General features: G+C 48.1%; 5 protein-coding genes across 5 annotated transcripts; 4 read left to right on the top strand and 1 right to left on the bottom strand.

Annotated features, from left to right (window-relative positions):
• Nucleotides 1–901: 901 nt before the first annotated feature.
• On the bottom strand, nucleotides 902–3285 carry SERLADRAFT_479231 (uncharacterized protein; the record flags this gene model as incomplete). Its single annotated transcript, XM_007323686.1, has 4 exons — nucleotides 902–2254; nucleotides 2306–2433; nucleotides 2514–2566; nucleotides 2634–3285. The coding sequence occupies one exon, from the start codon at nucleotides 1787–1789 to the stop codon at nucleotides 1226–1228; it is 564 nt and encodes a 187-aa protein (XP_007323748.1).
• Nucleotides 3286–3413: 128 nt separating this feature from the next.
• Nucleotides 3414–9715, top strand: SERLADRAFT_358531 (uncharacterized protein; the record flags this gene model as incomplete). Its single annotated transcript, XM_007323685.1, has 15 exons — nucleotides 3414–3466; nucleotides 3548–3968; nucleotides 4016–4285; nucleotides 4342–4466; nucleotides 4516–5420; nucleotides 5465–5636; nucleotides 5702–5779; nucleotides 5835–6408; nucleotides 6465–6715; nucleotides 6767–6988; nucleotides 7047–7176; nucleotides 7238–7335; nucleotides 7391–9056; nucleotides 9122–9295; nucleotides 9347–9715. The coding sequence occupies 12 exons, from the start codon at nucleotides 3710–3712 to the stop codon at nucleotides 7823–7825; spliced, it is 3519 nt and encodes a 1172-aa protein (XP_007323747.1).
• Nucleotides 9716–9839: 124 nt separating this feature from the next.
• Nucleotides 9840–11135, top strand: SERLADRAFT_479215 (uncharacterized protein; the record flags this gene model as incomplete). The annotated part of the gene is made up of 5 exons (XM_007323684.1): nucleotides 9840–10053; nucleotides 10130–10536; nucleotides 10598–10768; nucleotides 10821–10845; nucleotides 10901–11135. Coding segments are annotated over 4 exons (573 nt in total), but the record flags the coding sequence as incomplete, so codon positions are not given.
• Nucleotides 11136–12142: 1007 nt separating this feature from the next.
• On the top strand, nucleotides 12143–12766 carry SERLADRAFT_402136 (uncharacterized protein; the record flags this gene model as incomplete). The annotated part of the gene is made up of 1 exon (XM_007323683.1): nucleotides 12143–12766. A coding segment is annotated over one exon (377 nt), but the record flags the coding sequence as incomplete, so codon positions are not given.
• Nucleotides 12767–12799: 33 nt separating this feature from the next.
• Nucleotides 12800–13280, top strand: SERLADRAFT_402135 (uncharacterized protein; the record flags this gene model as incomplete). Its single annotated transcript, XM_007323682.1, has 1 exon — nucleotides 12800–13280. A coding segment is annotated over one exon (409 nt), but the record flags the coding sequence as incomplete, so codon positions are not given.
• Between the last annotated feature and the right edge of the window lie 2255 nt (nucleotides 13281–15535).

Raw genomic sequence — 15535 nt, 5'->3', positions numbered from 1 at the left:
CAGCGTATATAAAGGAGAACGGAATCAAAATCAAAAATGTTATCTGATGGCGCACGGGCCACTCCATCTACTAGGCCTGCCTAGTTCGGCGCTTGCGCCACTTCCCTTCTTCGTACTACGCTTGTTTCTCTCATATCTCCAACAAAGAAAGCAATTTGTTACCAGCCTGTTCTTTCTCTCAATGGTGCCACAAGGCTCATCCCAGTAAGTTGATCGCGGCCTTCCAATGCCGGTCCGGGGTCACCGGGCCAGAGGCAGTGGTACTCACAGCCAGCGCCTTCTGAAACCTATTCATTGTTCTTCTGATAGAAGTTCTTCAGCAACGAATCCTCAAGTCGGACAGAATGCACAGCCCACCTCATGTACCTGTCAGTGTTGTGATCAGAATGCTTCTACGCACAGATATGCATTCATATAAAGAGCGCCTCATATATAGCAGCGAATAGCGGATTGATCTCACTCTTATCCACTGGCTGGGGGGATCCAACGTTTACTCGTACTGTCTCCCATTATAGTTTGCATTCTTGTCATCCCCATAAATGCATCGTAATATGAGAGCGTCGAGGGCAGTAGGAAATCAAGCTGCGAAGGTATTAAATCTGGTAAACCTTAACTCTAGCACTCATCACTCCCTCCGAGTCGCTCATTAAATCGGTTCCTGCAGACGCATTCTAGCGCACGAGATCCTCGTGTCTCTTCCAAATACCCCATGAGCGGATGCGTACGATATCAGCACCTCCAAGGTGCAATCCGCATCATACGATACGGTCCTGTTAATGTCGGCTTTGGCGCACTTCTACTTCTATCCCTCGCTGCTAGAGTCAATGCTTGTGATGACTCGCTGTGCGTGTGCATTAACGACGCTCTGATTCATTTCTGATTCATATCTGACGTTTCGACCCCTTTCAGAAGTATCGATTGTGCAGCGGTCCAAGCACAGAGTAATGTACAAACTATAGGTATTGCCGTAGGTATGTCCGCATTTCTTCTCCGGGTTCCGCAGCATAGAGCAGACAGTTGATCTCATATGGTGTACAGGCGCGACTCTTGGGTCCCTCATCTTTATCTCTGTCTTGGTGGGATGCATCAGGAACCACCGGCGTGCTGAAGCCGCAATGGCCAAATCAAAACCTAGGAATGTACAACACAGAATGGGGTCCATACAAAGGACCCATACACCTCCTAACCCACGCTATCTCCTCCCACTACATCTTCGCCAGGTTTCTCAAGATGCGCCAAGCGAGACTGTACGGCAGATATCAGGTGGTGGAGGTAGTGGTGGTGGATCACAGCAGCAATCACAGCAATCGTTGACTGCGAGGACTCCTGCGTTCTCGATGCCGTCGCCTGCTGCTGTGCCCCTACGTACTCCTACTCCTACGTTTTCGATGCCGTCGCCTGCTGCTGTGCCTATACGTACTCCTACTCCTACGTTTTCGATGCCATCCCCTGCTGTGGTGCCTTTACGTAGGACACCCTTTGTGCAAGATCCGTCGGTGGTGTCTCTAGCCGCTGCGCCTCCTCCTATGTCTCCTTCAATGGAACAGCGTACTTCAAACCCCGTGTCTGGGACGCTCTCCCCCAATCGCTCCCTCCCATCCTTGCCGCCCACTGAAGCACATCTCCCACTTTTACCGCCTTCTGAAGCCCATCTCCCATATTTGTCACCTAGTCCTGGAGTACATCTCCTGCCTTCGTTGCCTAGTTCTGAAACACATCCCCCACTTCTCTTCCCAACTGAAGCACTGCTTCCCGCCATGACGGGGAGCGTCGCAGATTCCGACATCATTAACGATCCACCACCAGCATATACATTGATACAGGAACAGGAATAGCATATCGCAGGTAAACATAGCGACTCAGTGGCAGTACGCTACCATCTATGATAGCTATCCGTACTAATATTGCGGCTAACGGACTATTAATTACTACTTATGAATGACCGTACTGCCATTCCGAGGCCAAAGCGCACAGCTAGTCTGATCTTAGTAGTCCGGTTTCTATTCTGTCGGGTACCTCTAGTTAAGAACAACATACCGCTCGGTAGCTCCGATTCAGAGTCTCAACGAGACAGCACTAGAAGCACACGATAAAAGCACCTTATGCGCATGCTGTTTGCCTGCATGCGTCCCATATAATCCCACGACAACGTATGATAGTCGTGTTGTTGAGAACTTGAAAAAGCAGTCTTACATCGACGTTCTATAGCCCAAATTTGCTACTGCACATACGGAATATGAAGCTGATAAGACCGGTGAGTCTTCCCCATCTCAAAAAGGTTTCTTATCGTTTAATGATCTGGTAGATGTCTAACTACCAAGACTATCGTAGTAGCCAAGTTGGTAACAAGGTCCTTATCCATGGGCTCCTACTATTACTCGTGGTCTTGTCTCTTGTGTCTGGTACACAGGCTTCATCGTGCCTACAGACTCCGTAAGTACGCGCTTCTGCTTTGATGGTCTCGAACCATATCTGACCATTGCATACCTGTACGCCCGGTACCGGTAATCCAGGCACACTAGCAAATGTTTGACGCCAACGCAGTACAGAGTCGGGATTGCATTTGGTGCGTCGCAGGTGCACTGCCTGAATCAGATAGAAATTAAGGAAAATACAACTGACATTGATTACAGGAGTACTGTTTGTCGTCTTCGTCATTTTCTGCATATACTGTTGCGCGATGAAAGGTTGTAGGTGCTATGGCTGCGACCACTCGATGCCTTTTCGAAGGCCTCGAGGGGTATTGCTGGCGCCAAATGGATCAGCAAGGTCATCGCCAGAACCCGAGTGGGTTCCTCAGCCGCCTCCGATATCGCCACCGACACCACCACCGGCATATATGTGTGCACAGCGACTACGATCCCGTCCTACTTCACCTGGGGAGGAGGATGGTCCGGACGGAAGACTGATGTCTGAGAGGAGTGTAGAGGGAGATGTCGTTAGTGGTCCGCCTCCTCTGTATTCTCCGTCGTGAATATTCAGATGTAGCAAGTGCAAAACGACGCATTGTTAAATGAATTGAATTGATAACCTTGATTATATGTCCTCGTTGTGATATTTACGTTCAAACGCTAAAAGTCGCACCTCTGTGCGAATGTGAATGCTATTATCGTTCCGGTGGTCAACATGCCGGGGATTGAATACACGTCACGATACAAGCTGAGATGCACTGAGTGTATGGTGTTATGTAAATTCGCCCAAACCTGAATACGTGTTACATTGGATGGCTGCACTTGCTGGGAGACGGCGGGCCCGTGCATGTCGCGTCGTCGTCGTGCTCGTCGCGGGAGGAGCGTCGATGGCGTTGCTGAAGGTAAGGGCGGGCTTGGATTGAAGCGGAGACTGAAAGAGCGAAATACTGGAACAGGCAAGGGTCGCCACGCAAAGCGACGACCAGCAGCAGCTGAACGAACACAACGCGCGGAAGCCTCGTTCATACGGAGCGTGGCCAGAAGAACAGGACAAGGTATATTCTTCCTTCTTGCCGTGCTGCATTTCTCGCTAAAAAAAATCAAACAAAATGGGTTCTGACGACGGTTCTTTTCAGTATTATTTCAGCAGCCACCGGAAGACTCTCCCTCGACGATTCGCTGGAGTTGCGGGTGGTCTTTGGAAAGGCTTCAGGATCACCGGAAAATCTGCAAATTCGTCAACAACGTCGCTTGCTTTGGTCGATAATTCTTCACATTCACCCTCAGTCACGTCCGCCATGTCCACGCCCGAAGGTCCTTCGACGCCCTTGACGAACTCAAATGGCGTCTTGCCCCACGACAGTCCTGTAGATGCTTCACCTTTCGATACCTCTCTCTTTCGCTCCTACCTCCTGTCTTTGCTCCCTCCAGTCCTAGGCGCTTCTCCGGTTGAGCTGGAATCCCTCTTTGACGATGAATTCGACGAACGCGTCTCTCGCTTTGCCGCAGAAGGCGGTGGTGTAATATATGTAGTAAAGGTCAAAGACGAAGGCGAGGGTGAGCCAATATATTGCTAATTTACGAATACATGATCTGACGGTCAGCAGAGGACGCCCCACCCTCATTTTCTTTTCAGCTTACACCTCACTTGAGTTATTCCCAATCGCACGTCACCTCCCTCGCACTCATCAAACGCGGACCCACACTCGATCCGCTCAGCCCACTCGCGACTCAGTTGCATATATTGAACCTTTTTGGCGGCGATGAGACGCCATATGAGAGTTTGCATGCCGTGGTCAGCTGTGGTGTGAAACCATGGTTTGACGCATTCGTCGGTGCCCGCGGGAGCGGTAAGGACGGTGATACCAAGATGGGTATGTTAAGTTCCATTTTCTCAAGTTCCGGTGTTTGTTTATTGCCCTGGGTATAGGGATACCGATGACTAAAAAAAAGTTTGCGGAACTTGAGTTATCATTACTTCACTTGCAGCAGAACGTTGAGATACCCGAAACGCACCTGATTATCCACCCCGTCATTCAGCGAGCCGTCGAACAGGTAAGCATCTTTGGTATTACGCGTGAAATCGTCTCAACGCGTTTGCCAGGCTCAATCGTCTGGTACCCGGCCAAATATCTCCCACATCCCAGCCAAGCTGCTAAATGACAGTACATTCCTCAACACTCTCCATGGCCACGTGAATTCGTGGATAAAGTCCATTCAGGCAGTGACAAAGCTCACTCGAGATGTCTCGTCCGGTACGGCCTCTCAAGAGATCAACTTCTGGCTAAGTCTTGAGAGAGCATTGGAGGGTATTGAGGCGCAGCTGAGAAGTGACGAGGTGAACATGGTAATGGACTGTCTGAGAAACGCGAAGCGATTCCTCGCGACTGTCAGTTTCATCGCAGACACCGGACTCAAGACGTCGACGGACCTAGTACACAAGTATAACCAGCTCATGAAAGATTTCCCACTAAACGAACTTCTTTCTGCGACGGACTTGGACAAGATACAAGAGTCCCTCGTGCTTATTTTCGGCCACATCAACCGTAAACTCAAACTATCGCCATATCCTATACGCAGAGCACTTCCGTTGGTAGAGGCGATCTCTCGCGACTTCAACGATCAGCTGTTGCGTGTGCTCACTTCTCACCGTCTACCCTATACTCCCTACGAAACGTTTGACCGTCTCCTGTCGCTTGCGATGAACATATTCCGCACTTGGGACGACCTGATCAAAGAATTTACGAATGTTGCCCGTGAAGTCACGCGAAAACGCTCTGAAAAATTCATACCGATCAAGGTGGTGCCGGCACACGCAAAGTTGCAGGAACGGACGCGGTATCTGCGAGACTGGCGGAAACAACACGAGCAGCTTGCGGTCATGACCGGTCCTACGAAAGGTCTTGGGAGTGTCGGGAAGGAGGTTGGTGGTATGGACATGGAAGAAGAAGTGAAAGAGGCATACGAAGTGGTCAAACGAATTGATGTCTTGGACGTCTCAGTTGGTGAGTGGGGTAGACGTGGTTGACCCTGTGATGCTGCTGACGTTTAAGCCTGGATGGTGCGACAGAGGGCACCGAGATCTGGATTACGGCCGAGAACGCATATAATGAACGCGTTGCCCGTGTTGAAAACCAGATAATCGCACGGCTGCGCGATAGGCTTGGTACGGCGAGAAATGCCAATGAGATGTTCAGGGTATTCTCAAAGTTCAATGCCTTGTTTGTGCGCCCCAAGGTGAGCGCGGAATCGTGAAATGAAGTTGGGTAAATTTGTAATACTGTCACAAGATTCGAGGAGCCATCCAAGAGTACCAGACTCAACTGATCGACTCCGTCAAGGAAGATATCAAGCGGTTGCACGACAAGGTAAGACTTGGAAGTTATTATATTACGCATTTCGCCCAAACGTTATAATTTACAGTTCAAAACGCAATATCGATTCTCAGAAGCATATCATATGTCGCAAATGCGCGATTTGCCACCAATAGCAGGAGCAATTATATGGGCACGGCAGATCGAAAGACAGCTGCTCACCTACATGAAGCGGGTGGAAGATGTGTTGGGCAAGGGATGGGAGCTGTATGCGGAGGGTCAAAAGCTGCAGTCGGAAAGTACTGCTTTCCGCAAGAAACTTGACACCCGCCCGGTATATGAAGCCTGGCTGCACGACATTAATCGTCGCGATATGGGTGTCAATGGCCGTCTATTTGAGATCGTGCGGTTGAGGGGAGGCGGATACCAGTTGGCCGTGAACTTTGACCCTCAGATCATCACTCTTTTCAAGGAGGTCCGAAATCTTCTTTGGCTTAATTTCCAAGTCCCTCATGCTATCACGAATATGGCCAAGGACGCTAAAAGAGTGTACCCCCATGCCGTCAGCTTGATGGAGACAGTTAGGACATATGGGCAGACTCTGGATTTGGTCGAGAATAATAAAGGGATCGAATGGCTTGTAGCAGAGTACCGGAATGAAGCGCAGAGAATGGTTGCCAAAGGTTAGGATGTTTTTATCTGTTCCCAGGACTAGTAACTCATCACTGGTAAATGGCAGGGATGAATATCCGATGGGATTACTTTGTCAACCAATACGACACGGCTCGATATGTGTCTAGTGCTGATGGCCGCGACAGCAGACACATACAATTCGTCCGGGAGTTTGCTAGCGTTGTTTCTATTCTGCAGGACAAAACGAATAGTGTGATCGACCTGTATAGAGATATCCTTCGAGCTGTTGAAGACCTCGCCACATGTCCATATACAACGGAAGCATTCTCGGAACTTTTGAGTAAGGTCCAGGCTGCCGTGAGTAATGACAATGCTTTTCAAGGTCTTCTTGCTAAATCTCCTGCGTAGATTGACCGGCTGAATTTGGAGGGCTATGCTAACCTCGAACATTGGGTTGCTGAACTCGACAAGCAGATAGAAGGCATCCTTTTGCAACGCTTGACACATATTATACAGACTTGGTGTGCTGAATTCGATCGGTCGGATGATGGGGACAGTCGACGTGATGTCATACCACTACGAGACATCACTAACAAACGGCGCGGCGGTAAAGTCCTGAAGGAAGAAAAGGTGTGTTTCACAATACGTTAGCAGGTATATCGAATCCTTAAACGAGCCCTATTTCCAGCACATGGAAGGAAACATGACAGTGAAACCCATTATACATGAAATCCGGATACAGAACCAGGTCATTTTCCTTGATCCGCCAATAGAATATGCTCGTTCCACGTGGATCAAACAACTGCACGAGTGGCTTGGTAGGTCTTCTATAGCATATTGCCGTGTTGTTTGTTGTCGGGACTGAAATTGCTATATTAGGGGTTATATGTAGTTTACGTCGGATACAAAGTTCGCGGTACGAGATTGGCCTCCAGATGCAGGGTGCTGCAGCGTCAGAAACGACGTATACATCACTTGTGCGTTACACGCCACAGTCGATTTGTTCATGATAGCTAAATCTCTTTCCCCCAGCTCACACACTTTGCTGATAGCACTCTCGACCGTCCATTCGCTTTGATAGAGAACAAAGTCCAGCAGCTGAAAGATTATGTCGCCAAGTGGCTTCAATTCCAGTCGCTGTGGGACTTGGAAGCCGAATATGTGTTTAATCGCCTAGGGGACTCGTTAGCGCACTGGCAGCAACTGCTTACTGAGATCAAGAAAGCGAGATCCACGTTCGACACATCAGAAACCCAGAAGTCATTCGGCGTATGCGTCATTGACTACGAGCAAGTACAGGCCAGAGTCAATGCTAAGTACGATGCTTGGCAACGTGACATTCTGAGCAGGTTCGGGGTGAAACTGGGGAATGCTATGAAGGAGATGCATGCATCTATCTTGAAAGCGAGGAACGACCTGGAGCATCATTCCATAGAAGGTTTACTAGGAGGAACACGGAGATTCTGATACATATACTTTATACCCCCTGTTGGAATCTTGCCATTCATTACTTCGCGTCTCATGTATATGTTGTGTGTCTTGCATGCATATGTCTGTCCTGTATTGTTTCGTCTAATGGCTACATAATGGATTTTTATTCTTAATGGAACATATATAAAAAGTGGTGTGGTCGCGGTTGAACGCGTAAAATAAAGAATACATACGGTATTATATCACATTGTCCCATGAAAGCCGTTACCATCTAGTAATGTCTGCCTCTGCCTCTCCGAACAAACTTGTCTTTTTGATCGCAAACCCTTCAGTAGGTTCTTCTTCAACGTCTTTTTCGTAATATTCTGGGAATTCCCTTCTGAGAAATCCTGATATATGCTTGTTGATCTGCTCGAACTCGAGCAAGAATCCATCATGTCCATCGGGTGATGGTATGATCACCAACTCCGCACCAGGAATGTGCTCCGACAGTTCATGCTGTTCACTAGTCGTGAACAACCCATCAGTTGCGATGCCTATCACGAGGGCGCGAGGGGGCAATTTGGACAGGATTTCACCGACGGCAACGGACCGTTCGTCTGCCTCCAAAGGGAAAGACGACTCTACCGTCCTACCTCGTGCAACGTCATGAGTGTCCATCTTCCGAGTGATGTGTATGTAGCAGTTGGCGTCGAAGCGAGCGACGAATTTACTGCCTTGATAGCGCAGATAAGACTGGGCGGAGAAGAGTGGTGATGGTTTTGTGGGTGATGTTGCGCCTTGGTCGTGGTCTGACGAGGGAGGGGATCGCCTGGGTGTTTCAGCTTGGGAACGGGAAGCCTTTCGATGGCCCTCATTGTGAGCAGCAAGTGCCTGATCTGCGAGACTGATATTGACAGATGTGACGCCGTTAAACTCAGATGCTGGCGGCTGCTGAGGTCTTCTCCCAAAGCGGCTCTCGAAAGAGTCGCGAGAGCGGTAGGTCAAGAGTGCAGCCATGCGTGCGGCGCCCAGCCCTGATGTTGGTTGATTTCCGTAGTAGCCGTCATCGTAGTCTGGATCGCTGTATATACTCTGACGCTGTGCCTCTCCCCAGCTTATACACCACGCAGAGTGACGAGCTGAGGTAGCGAGAGGGATGATGTGGCGTACGTAGCCCGGGGGACTGCATAGCGGCCACTCCAGGACTGCCATTCCACCCATAGACCCTCCGATAGCGACTGCAACAGAAACTACGCCAAGATGATCGAGGACGAGTTTGTGTAATCTGTGTATTGGAGGATTGATATTACAAAAGCGGATCAAAGTGAGAGATAGATGTGTGAGACGCACCGTACGTCATCGCGGATCGATGTACAGGGAAATTCTGGGCCGTAGGGCTTTCCTGTGTCTGGGTTGGTTGTGACGGGTGAGGCAGAGCCGTATGGCGATCCCATGACATTACCGCAGAAAATGAAGTAGCGGCTGGGATCGAAAGCTTTATTGCGACCCATGAGCGGACCCCACCTGCAGAAATCTGAGCAAATTGGATGTGGATATGGAATAGATAAGGCTTACCAGTCCTCGACGTCTGCACTACCGGTAAACGCATGGCAGATAACCATTACATTGTCCCTCGTCTGGTTCATCTTGCCCCATGTCTTGTAGGCCACTGGTACCTCTCGCAAGGTGCTTCCACATTCCAATGTAAACGAAGGAACGATATGAATGTCCTGGTCCACGAGCGAGGATATCGAAGTCATGAGTAAGTTATCCTATCCTAGTTTCGAGTCAGCTTCCGAGTCCCTGACTTCCTGTCTGCTGTGTGACTCAGATATGGCGCGATTCCCCCGCTGCCTTCTCGAAAATTTACGCTTAAGAGATGATAAGAGTGTAATGAGTTAGGATTCAAAAAATAAACATTATACAATGCAGCCGAGCGTTATCGAAAGACTTAAGTATGAAATTTTTTTACAGAAAAAGCTCCAGCTGGCGTGAGTTCACGTGGAATTATTAATGTGGCTGGGAGATTTGGACCGTTACTCTCTCTCGAACGATCTTCAGAGTTCCACTGTATCCTACTCATTTCCATCCTGTTAGTTTCACCTCAGGGAGCGCCAATGACAAGTCCAGCCAGCATGAATTGTCTTCTCAATGGGCATAGAGGAGTTCGTATGATTGAGAAACTGCTGATAATTGTTGTAGGGTTGAGGTGAACTCATGGCAACATATACCATGTCAAAAGGCTTTGGATATCCCACTTTGCAGTCCTGACTATCCACTTGGTAAGTTCAGCGATGATCTTATGTCTACAGGTACTTATTATCCCTTGTATACTCTGGTAATTTCGGACTTCTTTAGATGCAGTGACCACGATGTTCGAACTCAGTGTGTGGGTCCAAACGTGGGAGGGTGATGCACGACTTCAACATGTGTGTCCTACGAGCGTCAACTTAATGAAAATGTGCCAATATTCTGGCAAGTATGGCTAGGACGGAGTCTACAAGAAACCTGGAAGTCCTCTTTCCTCTTTTCCCACTCTATGCGACTATTCCATGATATCCCTTCCCGTTACTGAATTTTCCAGACACCATCATCATCTACAGGATACTCTCTGAGTTTCTCGATGTCTGCTCAGCAAGGGGATGTTCATAATATGATGGCACATGCTTCATCTGTCGATGCGCGCCACAGCGTGTTCAGTGAAGTTCATGGCCAGCAAATTAATGGCAATCACGCAATAGTTAACCACTACAGCAAAGATATCGGTATGAGTCGTATTATTACACTTTTTCTGCCGCATTCAACTTAACTGTAAAAAAAAATTAGCTCAAGTGCGACAAGAACTGGCTGATTGGCTGACTCCTCTGGATTTCCGTCAAAAACAGAATGATATCTACGGAAATCGACAAGAGGGGACTGGAGGTTGGGTATTTGATAACAAAATATACAAGGATTGGGAGAGGGGCGATGCTAAAACACTATGGTGTCCTGGGATTCGTAAGTATGAAGTTCTTATCAACGTTGATACTGCTGATGCTGAGTCTGGCAGCTGGTGCTGGCAAAACGGTTATCGCGTAAGTATCGCAGTGAAACACCACAGATCTATATTGATAAATTTTACGCCTTTAGGTCACATATCGTCAATCATCTTGCCAGTACGCTCAAGAGCCCTAGTATAGCTGTAGCATACATCTACTGCGATTACAAAGACCAGTCAAGTCAAACGGTTTTTGACCTTGAAGCAAGTCTCCTGAAGCAACTCGTTCAAGATTCCTCGCCAACGTTCGAGCGCGTTAAAAGTCGATACCAATGTCATCGGGAACAAAGATTTCGCCTAACTGTCAAGGATGTCCACGATACGCTTGTATCGGAGATCAAGACCTTTTCACAAGTTTTCATCATCGTTGATGCTTTGGACGAAGTCACGGAAGAGCGCAAAAAACGTTATGATGTGGAGACCAACTTGAAAGATGAAGAGGGCCGGACAGCACTGTCAATCGCAGCCATGTATGAGCGCACAACGTTCGTTAAACTGTTGCTGGCAAGGAATAATGTGGAGGTCAACTCGAAAGATGAGGATGGCCGTACGCCACTCTGGTTTGCAGTTTTTCATGGAAATATAGAGACTGTGAAGCTGATGTGGAGACCGAATCGAAAGATAAAAGGGGCCGGACACCACTCTCGTGCGCAGTGGAGCATGGAAATGCAGAGATCATTGAGCTGTTGCTTGGTAGGGATGATGTAGAAGCTGATTCGAAAGACGCAGAGGGCCGGACGCTACTTTCGTACGCAGCGGAGCGTGGAAACCCAGAGATTGTCAAATGGTTGCTGGCAAGAGATGACGTGGAGGCCGACTCGAACGATGATAAGGGCCAGACACCACTCTGGTGGGCAGTTGCTTGTGAAAATGCGAAGATCGTCAAGCTGCTGTTGCAGAGAGATGATGTGAAGGCCAACTCGAAAGACGAAAGAGGTCGGACACCACTCTCGTATGCAATCCTTCACAGAAATTCAGAGATCGCCAAGCTGTTGCTGGAAAGAGTTGACGCAGAGGCTAACTTAAAAGACGAAAGAGGCCGGACACCGCTCTTGCACGCAGTTCTTCATTAAAGTGCAGAGATTGTCAAGCTGTTGCTGGCAAGGGATGATATGGAGGCCGGCTTGAAAGATAAGGAGGGCCGTACGCCACTCTCGAGCGCAGCAGAGCGTGGAAGCACGGAGATTGTCAAGCAGTTGCTGGCAAGAGATGACGTGGAGGCCGACTCCAAAGATAATAGGGGACAAACACCACTCTCCCTCGCAGTCGAGAATGGAAACGTAGAGACTGTCAAACTGCTACTCGTAAGAGATGATGTGGAGGCCAACTCGAAAGACAAACGAGGCCAGAAACCACTCTCGTACGCAGTTATTCATAGAAACGCAGAGATTGTCTAGCTGTTGCTAGCAAGGGATGATGTGGCCGTCAACTTGAAAGATAAAGAGGGCAAGACGGCACTGTCATTCGCAGCCATGTATGAACGCACAATGTTTGTTAAGCTGTTGCTGACTAGGGATAATGTGGAGGCCAACTCGAAAGATGAGGAGGGCCGTACGCCACTCTGGTTTGCAGTTTTCCATGGGAATATAGAGACTGTGAAGCTGTTGCTGGCAAGGAATGATGTGGAGGCCGACTCGAAAGATAAAAGGGGCCGAACACCACTCTCCTGCTCAGTGGAACGTGGAAACGCGGAGATTGTCCAGCTGTTACTGTCGAGAGACGACGTAGAAGCCAGCTCGAAAGATGAAGATGGTCGGACGCCACTGTCGTACGCAGCAGAGCGTGGAAACGCAGAGATTGTCAAGCTGTTACTGTTAAGAGACGACGTGATGGCCAACTCGAAAAATGACCAGGGCCGGACACCACTCTCCTTCGCAGCCGAGAATGGAAAGTTAAAGACTGTCAAGCTGTTGTTAGAAAGAGACTATGGATCTCAATTGGAGACATGAACAGACCCTTCTCTTCAAAGCGACGAAAAATGGATATGAACCGGTTCCTACCAGAGAAGATGTTGGCATGAATCTGCAAGACAATGATGGAAATTCGCCGCTACATTATGCAGCGCGTTCTGGACATGAAAATGTAGTCTCATTGCTTCTATCGCATTGTGAGATCGCACCGAAATTGAAAAACACGAAGGAACAGTCTCCGTTGTGTTGCGCAATCTTGGGTGCCGACCAAGAACAGGAACCGTCAAACAGCGTGTCTGCGAGCTCGCAGGAGGCAATCGTGGGCCTTTTTCTTGCGCGCGATGATATTCGTGTTGATCTGGAGGGCGACAACGGAATCACACTTATTATGCTTGCTCGCTCTATTGAAGCTGTAGCCGTGGTGGAACTCCTTCAAAAGTGTGTAACAAGCTCAGAGTTTGATTCTGTGGATGGAGTGGAAAATTGCACCCGGCGGATAAACAGTGCACCACTGACAGACACGACGACTGTTGGTCATCAGACAATCCATAGGATAGATATTGCACGACCTCCATTATGTCTTATACAACGGATTATAAGCTATGTGCATGATAACGATCCAGGTGCGTCTCTTACATGGCTCCCCTCATTAGCTCACAAAGACCCTACGGTCAACAAATTACTCACGATAATGATAGTATTGTATTGGCTGTATCGTTATGATTGCAATATCAGCGTTTGAGCAGAATTGAAACCCGATAGATAATTCGGTAAAAATGTTATATATGCTAGGATATACATGTATAGGTGAAGCCGTGGTTCGTGATCATTGCCAGTATGATATAGACACTCGCTACAACACTCCGCAATGATGCTTGTCTCTGGTCGCTTTAATGGACATAAATGTACTTAAATTGTGGTTATACTATACCCATGGATACAATTCTGAGGTGAGTAACTTCTTCAAATTCTCCAGCGCCAAGGTAGCCTCTGGCGATTTACCGCACTGTTTCTGCTTCCCGAGGAATAGATCCACTGCGTCTCGAACAGTTTTAATATCCTCCATAAGCATTACATAAGGACCGTTATAGAAGCAGTCAAGAGTTAGCCTTACAGCGGCTGGGATAACTTCGATGCAGTCATGATCGTCCTCGAGACCACAGTTAGACAGTGAATCCCAAAACGCAATAAAGATTCGCCACAGTCTGGGCTCATTCGCAATGTCTACAGTCTTTCCTCGCATATTCATTCGTGCCAAGATGCCTCCAAGATAAAAGTCTAGCCATGAACATTGCCCCAAAAGAGCATGAGATAGATTGATGCACCTCTCGATATGCCCATCATTCAAAAGATAATACACCCAGTTGGAATTGTTTGCGAGGGTAAAGATGAGCTGCATGTAGCAGTAGTCGCGATCTTCCATATCGTGAGATCGGTCACTAGTATGGTCTCCATACAGGGGCTCTTCCCTTCCTGGACTAGGACAGACGCGGTCAAGAGAGCTGGCGAGAATCCCTTGAAAAGTATTTCTCGGACCTCTGGTTCGTCGATGTTTTCAGTCGCTATAAAAGCCAGACGAGCGCGAGATGCAGCGCAAAGAACAACATGGCGTAGCCGGCGTGGTTGACTTGCCTGATTGTTAGTATAGCTTCTTATCTTATCCTAGGTACTTACTTGAATACACCTCAGACTCTACTACGAGAGCTGAACTTCTTATCTTATCCTAGATTTAACTCTCAAACGATTTGATACCAACGTTAAAACATCAAATAACAAGACGCTACCTTTTGTCAATCCTCCTCATATCCTTTGGTTCAAAAGTAACTCCCATTATACATCCAACGAGCACGGCACAACTAGCGATGATCTGAACAACTGGCGGCCTAGGCCCAGCTTTGAGTAAGTCTAGGATGACTGCAATAGAGAGTGCTTCCAGCCTGGGATATGCGGAACGGGCAGGTGTAATATTTGTAATCACTTTTCTGGCGGAAATTAGGTGTGGAAGTGTATGCGATAGCCATGTGAGGATATTCTCGGAACAACCATGAAAGTCAGAAGGTAATACATCTCTGTCGATATCATCCTGATGAGAGAACTCGATGGTACCAAGTCCGATGTGAGAGATGAGCATAAATTTTGCACCCAGTGATTCTAGGTGATGCCAACGAGAACTCAAACATTTGAATTCATAGACAGCTGATCTGTAGAGGGTCCAGTAGGCAACTGGATTGAAACGCTTGTCCTCCAGATAGCTCTCTTTGTGTCCCACAAGGTGGCTTTCGCAATACAAGTGGTTGAGTGCCCATCCATAGGCCATAGCTCTGTCTTGCATATCATGAACAAGCCTATCTTGGATATCAAAACAGTGCATGAATGCATCTCGAAGCTGCAAGAAGGTGGCTGAGACATCAAGCCCTAGTGGCCATTCAATCTCGGGAACCAAGCGAGCAGCGGCGGTACAGACATCGGGGTCGGTACACGTCTCCAGTAGCCACTGTACCGAGGGTGCTTCAAGAGAACTAGTGGGAAATGCCTCAATATCGAGGGATATTTTGTATGTGTCGACAGACAAGCCACTCCGAGCTGTTGCGCTAGACTCTATGTCGTTGCTATCTGAGCGAGTGTGTTTTTCAATGTAGGACCATAGCCGGTTGATGATCCACTGGAATGAATTATTTGCAAGTTGCCATGAGTCCGAGAATTTCTGAGAGCACGATTGATACGGAGTAGAAACCTTTGCAAGAAAGTCTAACTTATGGGTTGGTATAGATTGAAAGATAATAGTAGCTAGCATGAACGTACGATTAATGTATAACT

Source organism: Serpula lacrymans, assembly GCF_000218685.1.
Source record: "Serpula lacrymans var. lacrymans S7.9 unplaced genomic scaffold SERLAscaffold_16, whole genome shotgun sequence".
Taxonomy (NCBI): domain Eukaryota; kingdom Fungi; phylum Basidiomycota; class Agaricomycetes; order Boletales; family Serpulaceae; genus Serpula; species Serpula lacrymans.
This window is presented reverse-complemented; position numbering and strand designations above follow the sequence as displayed.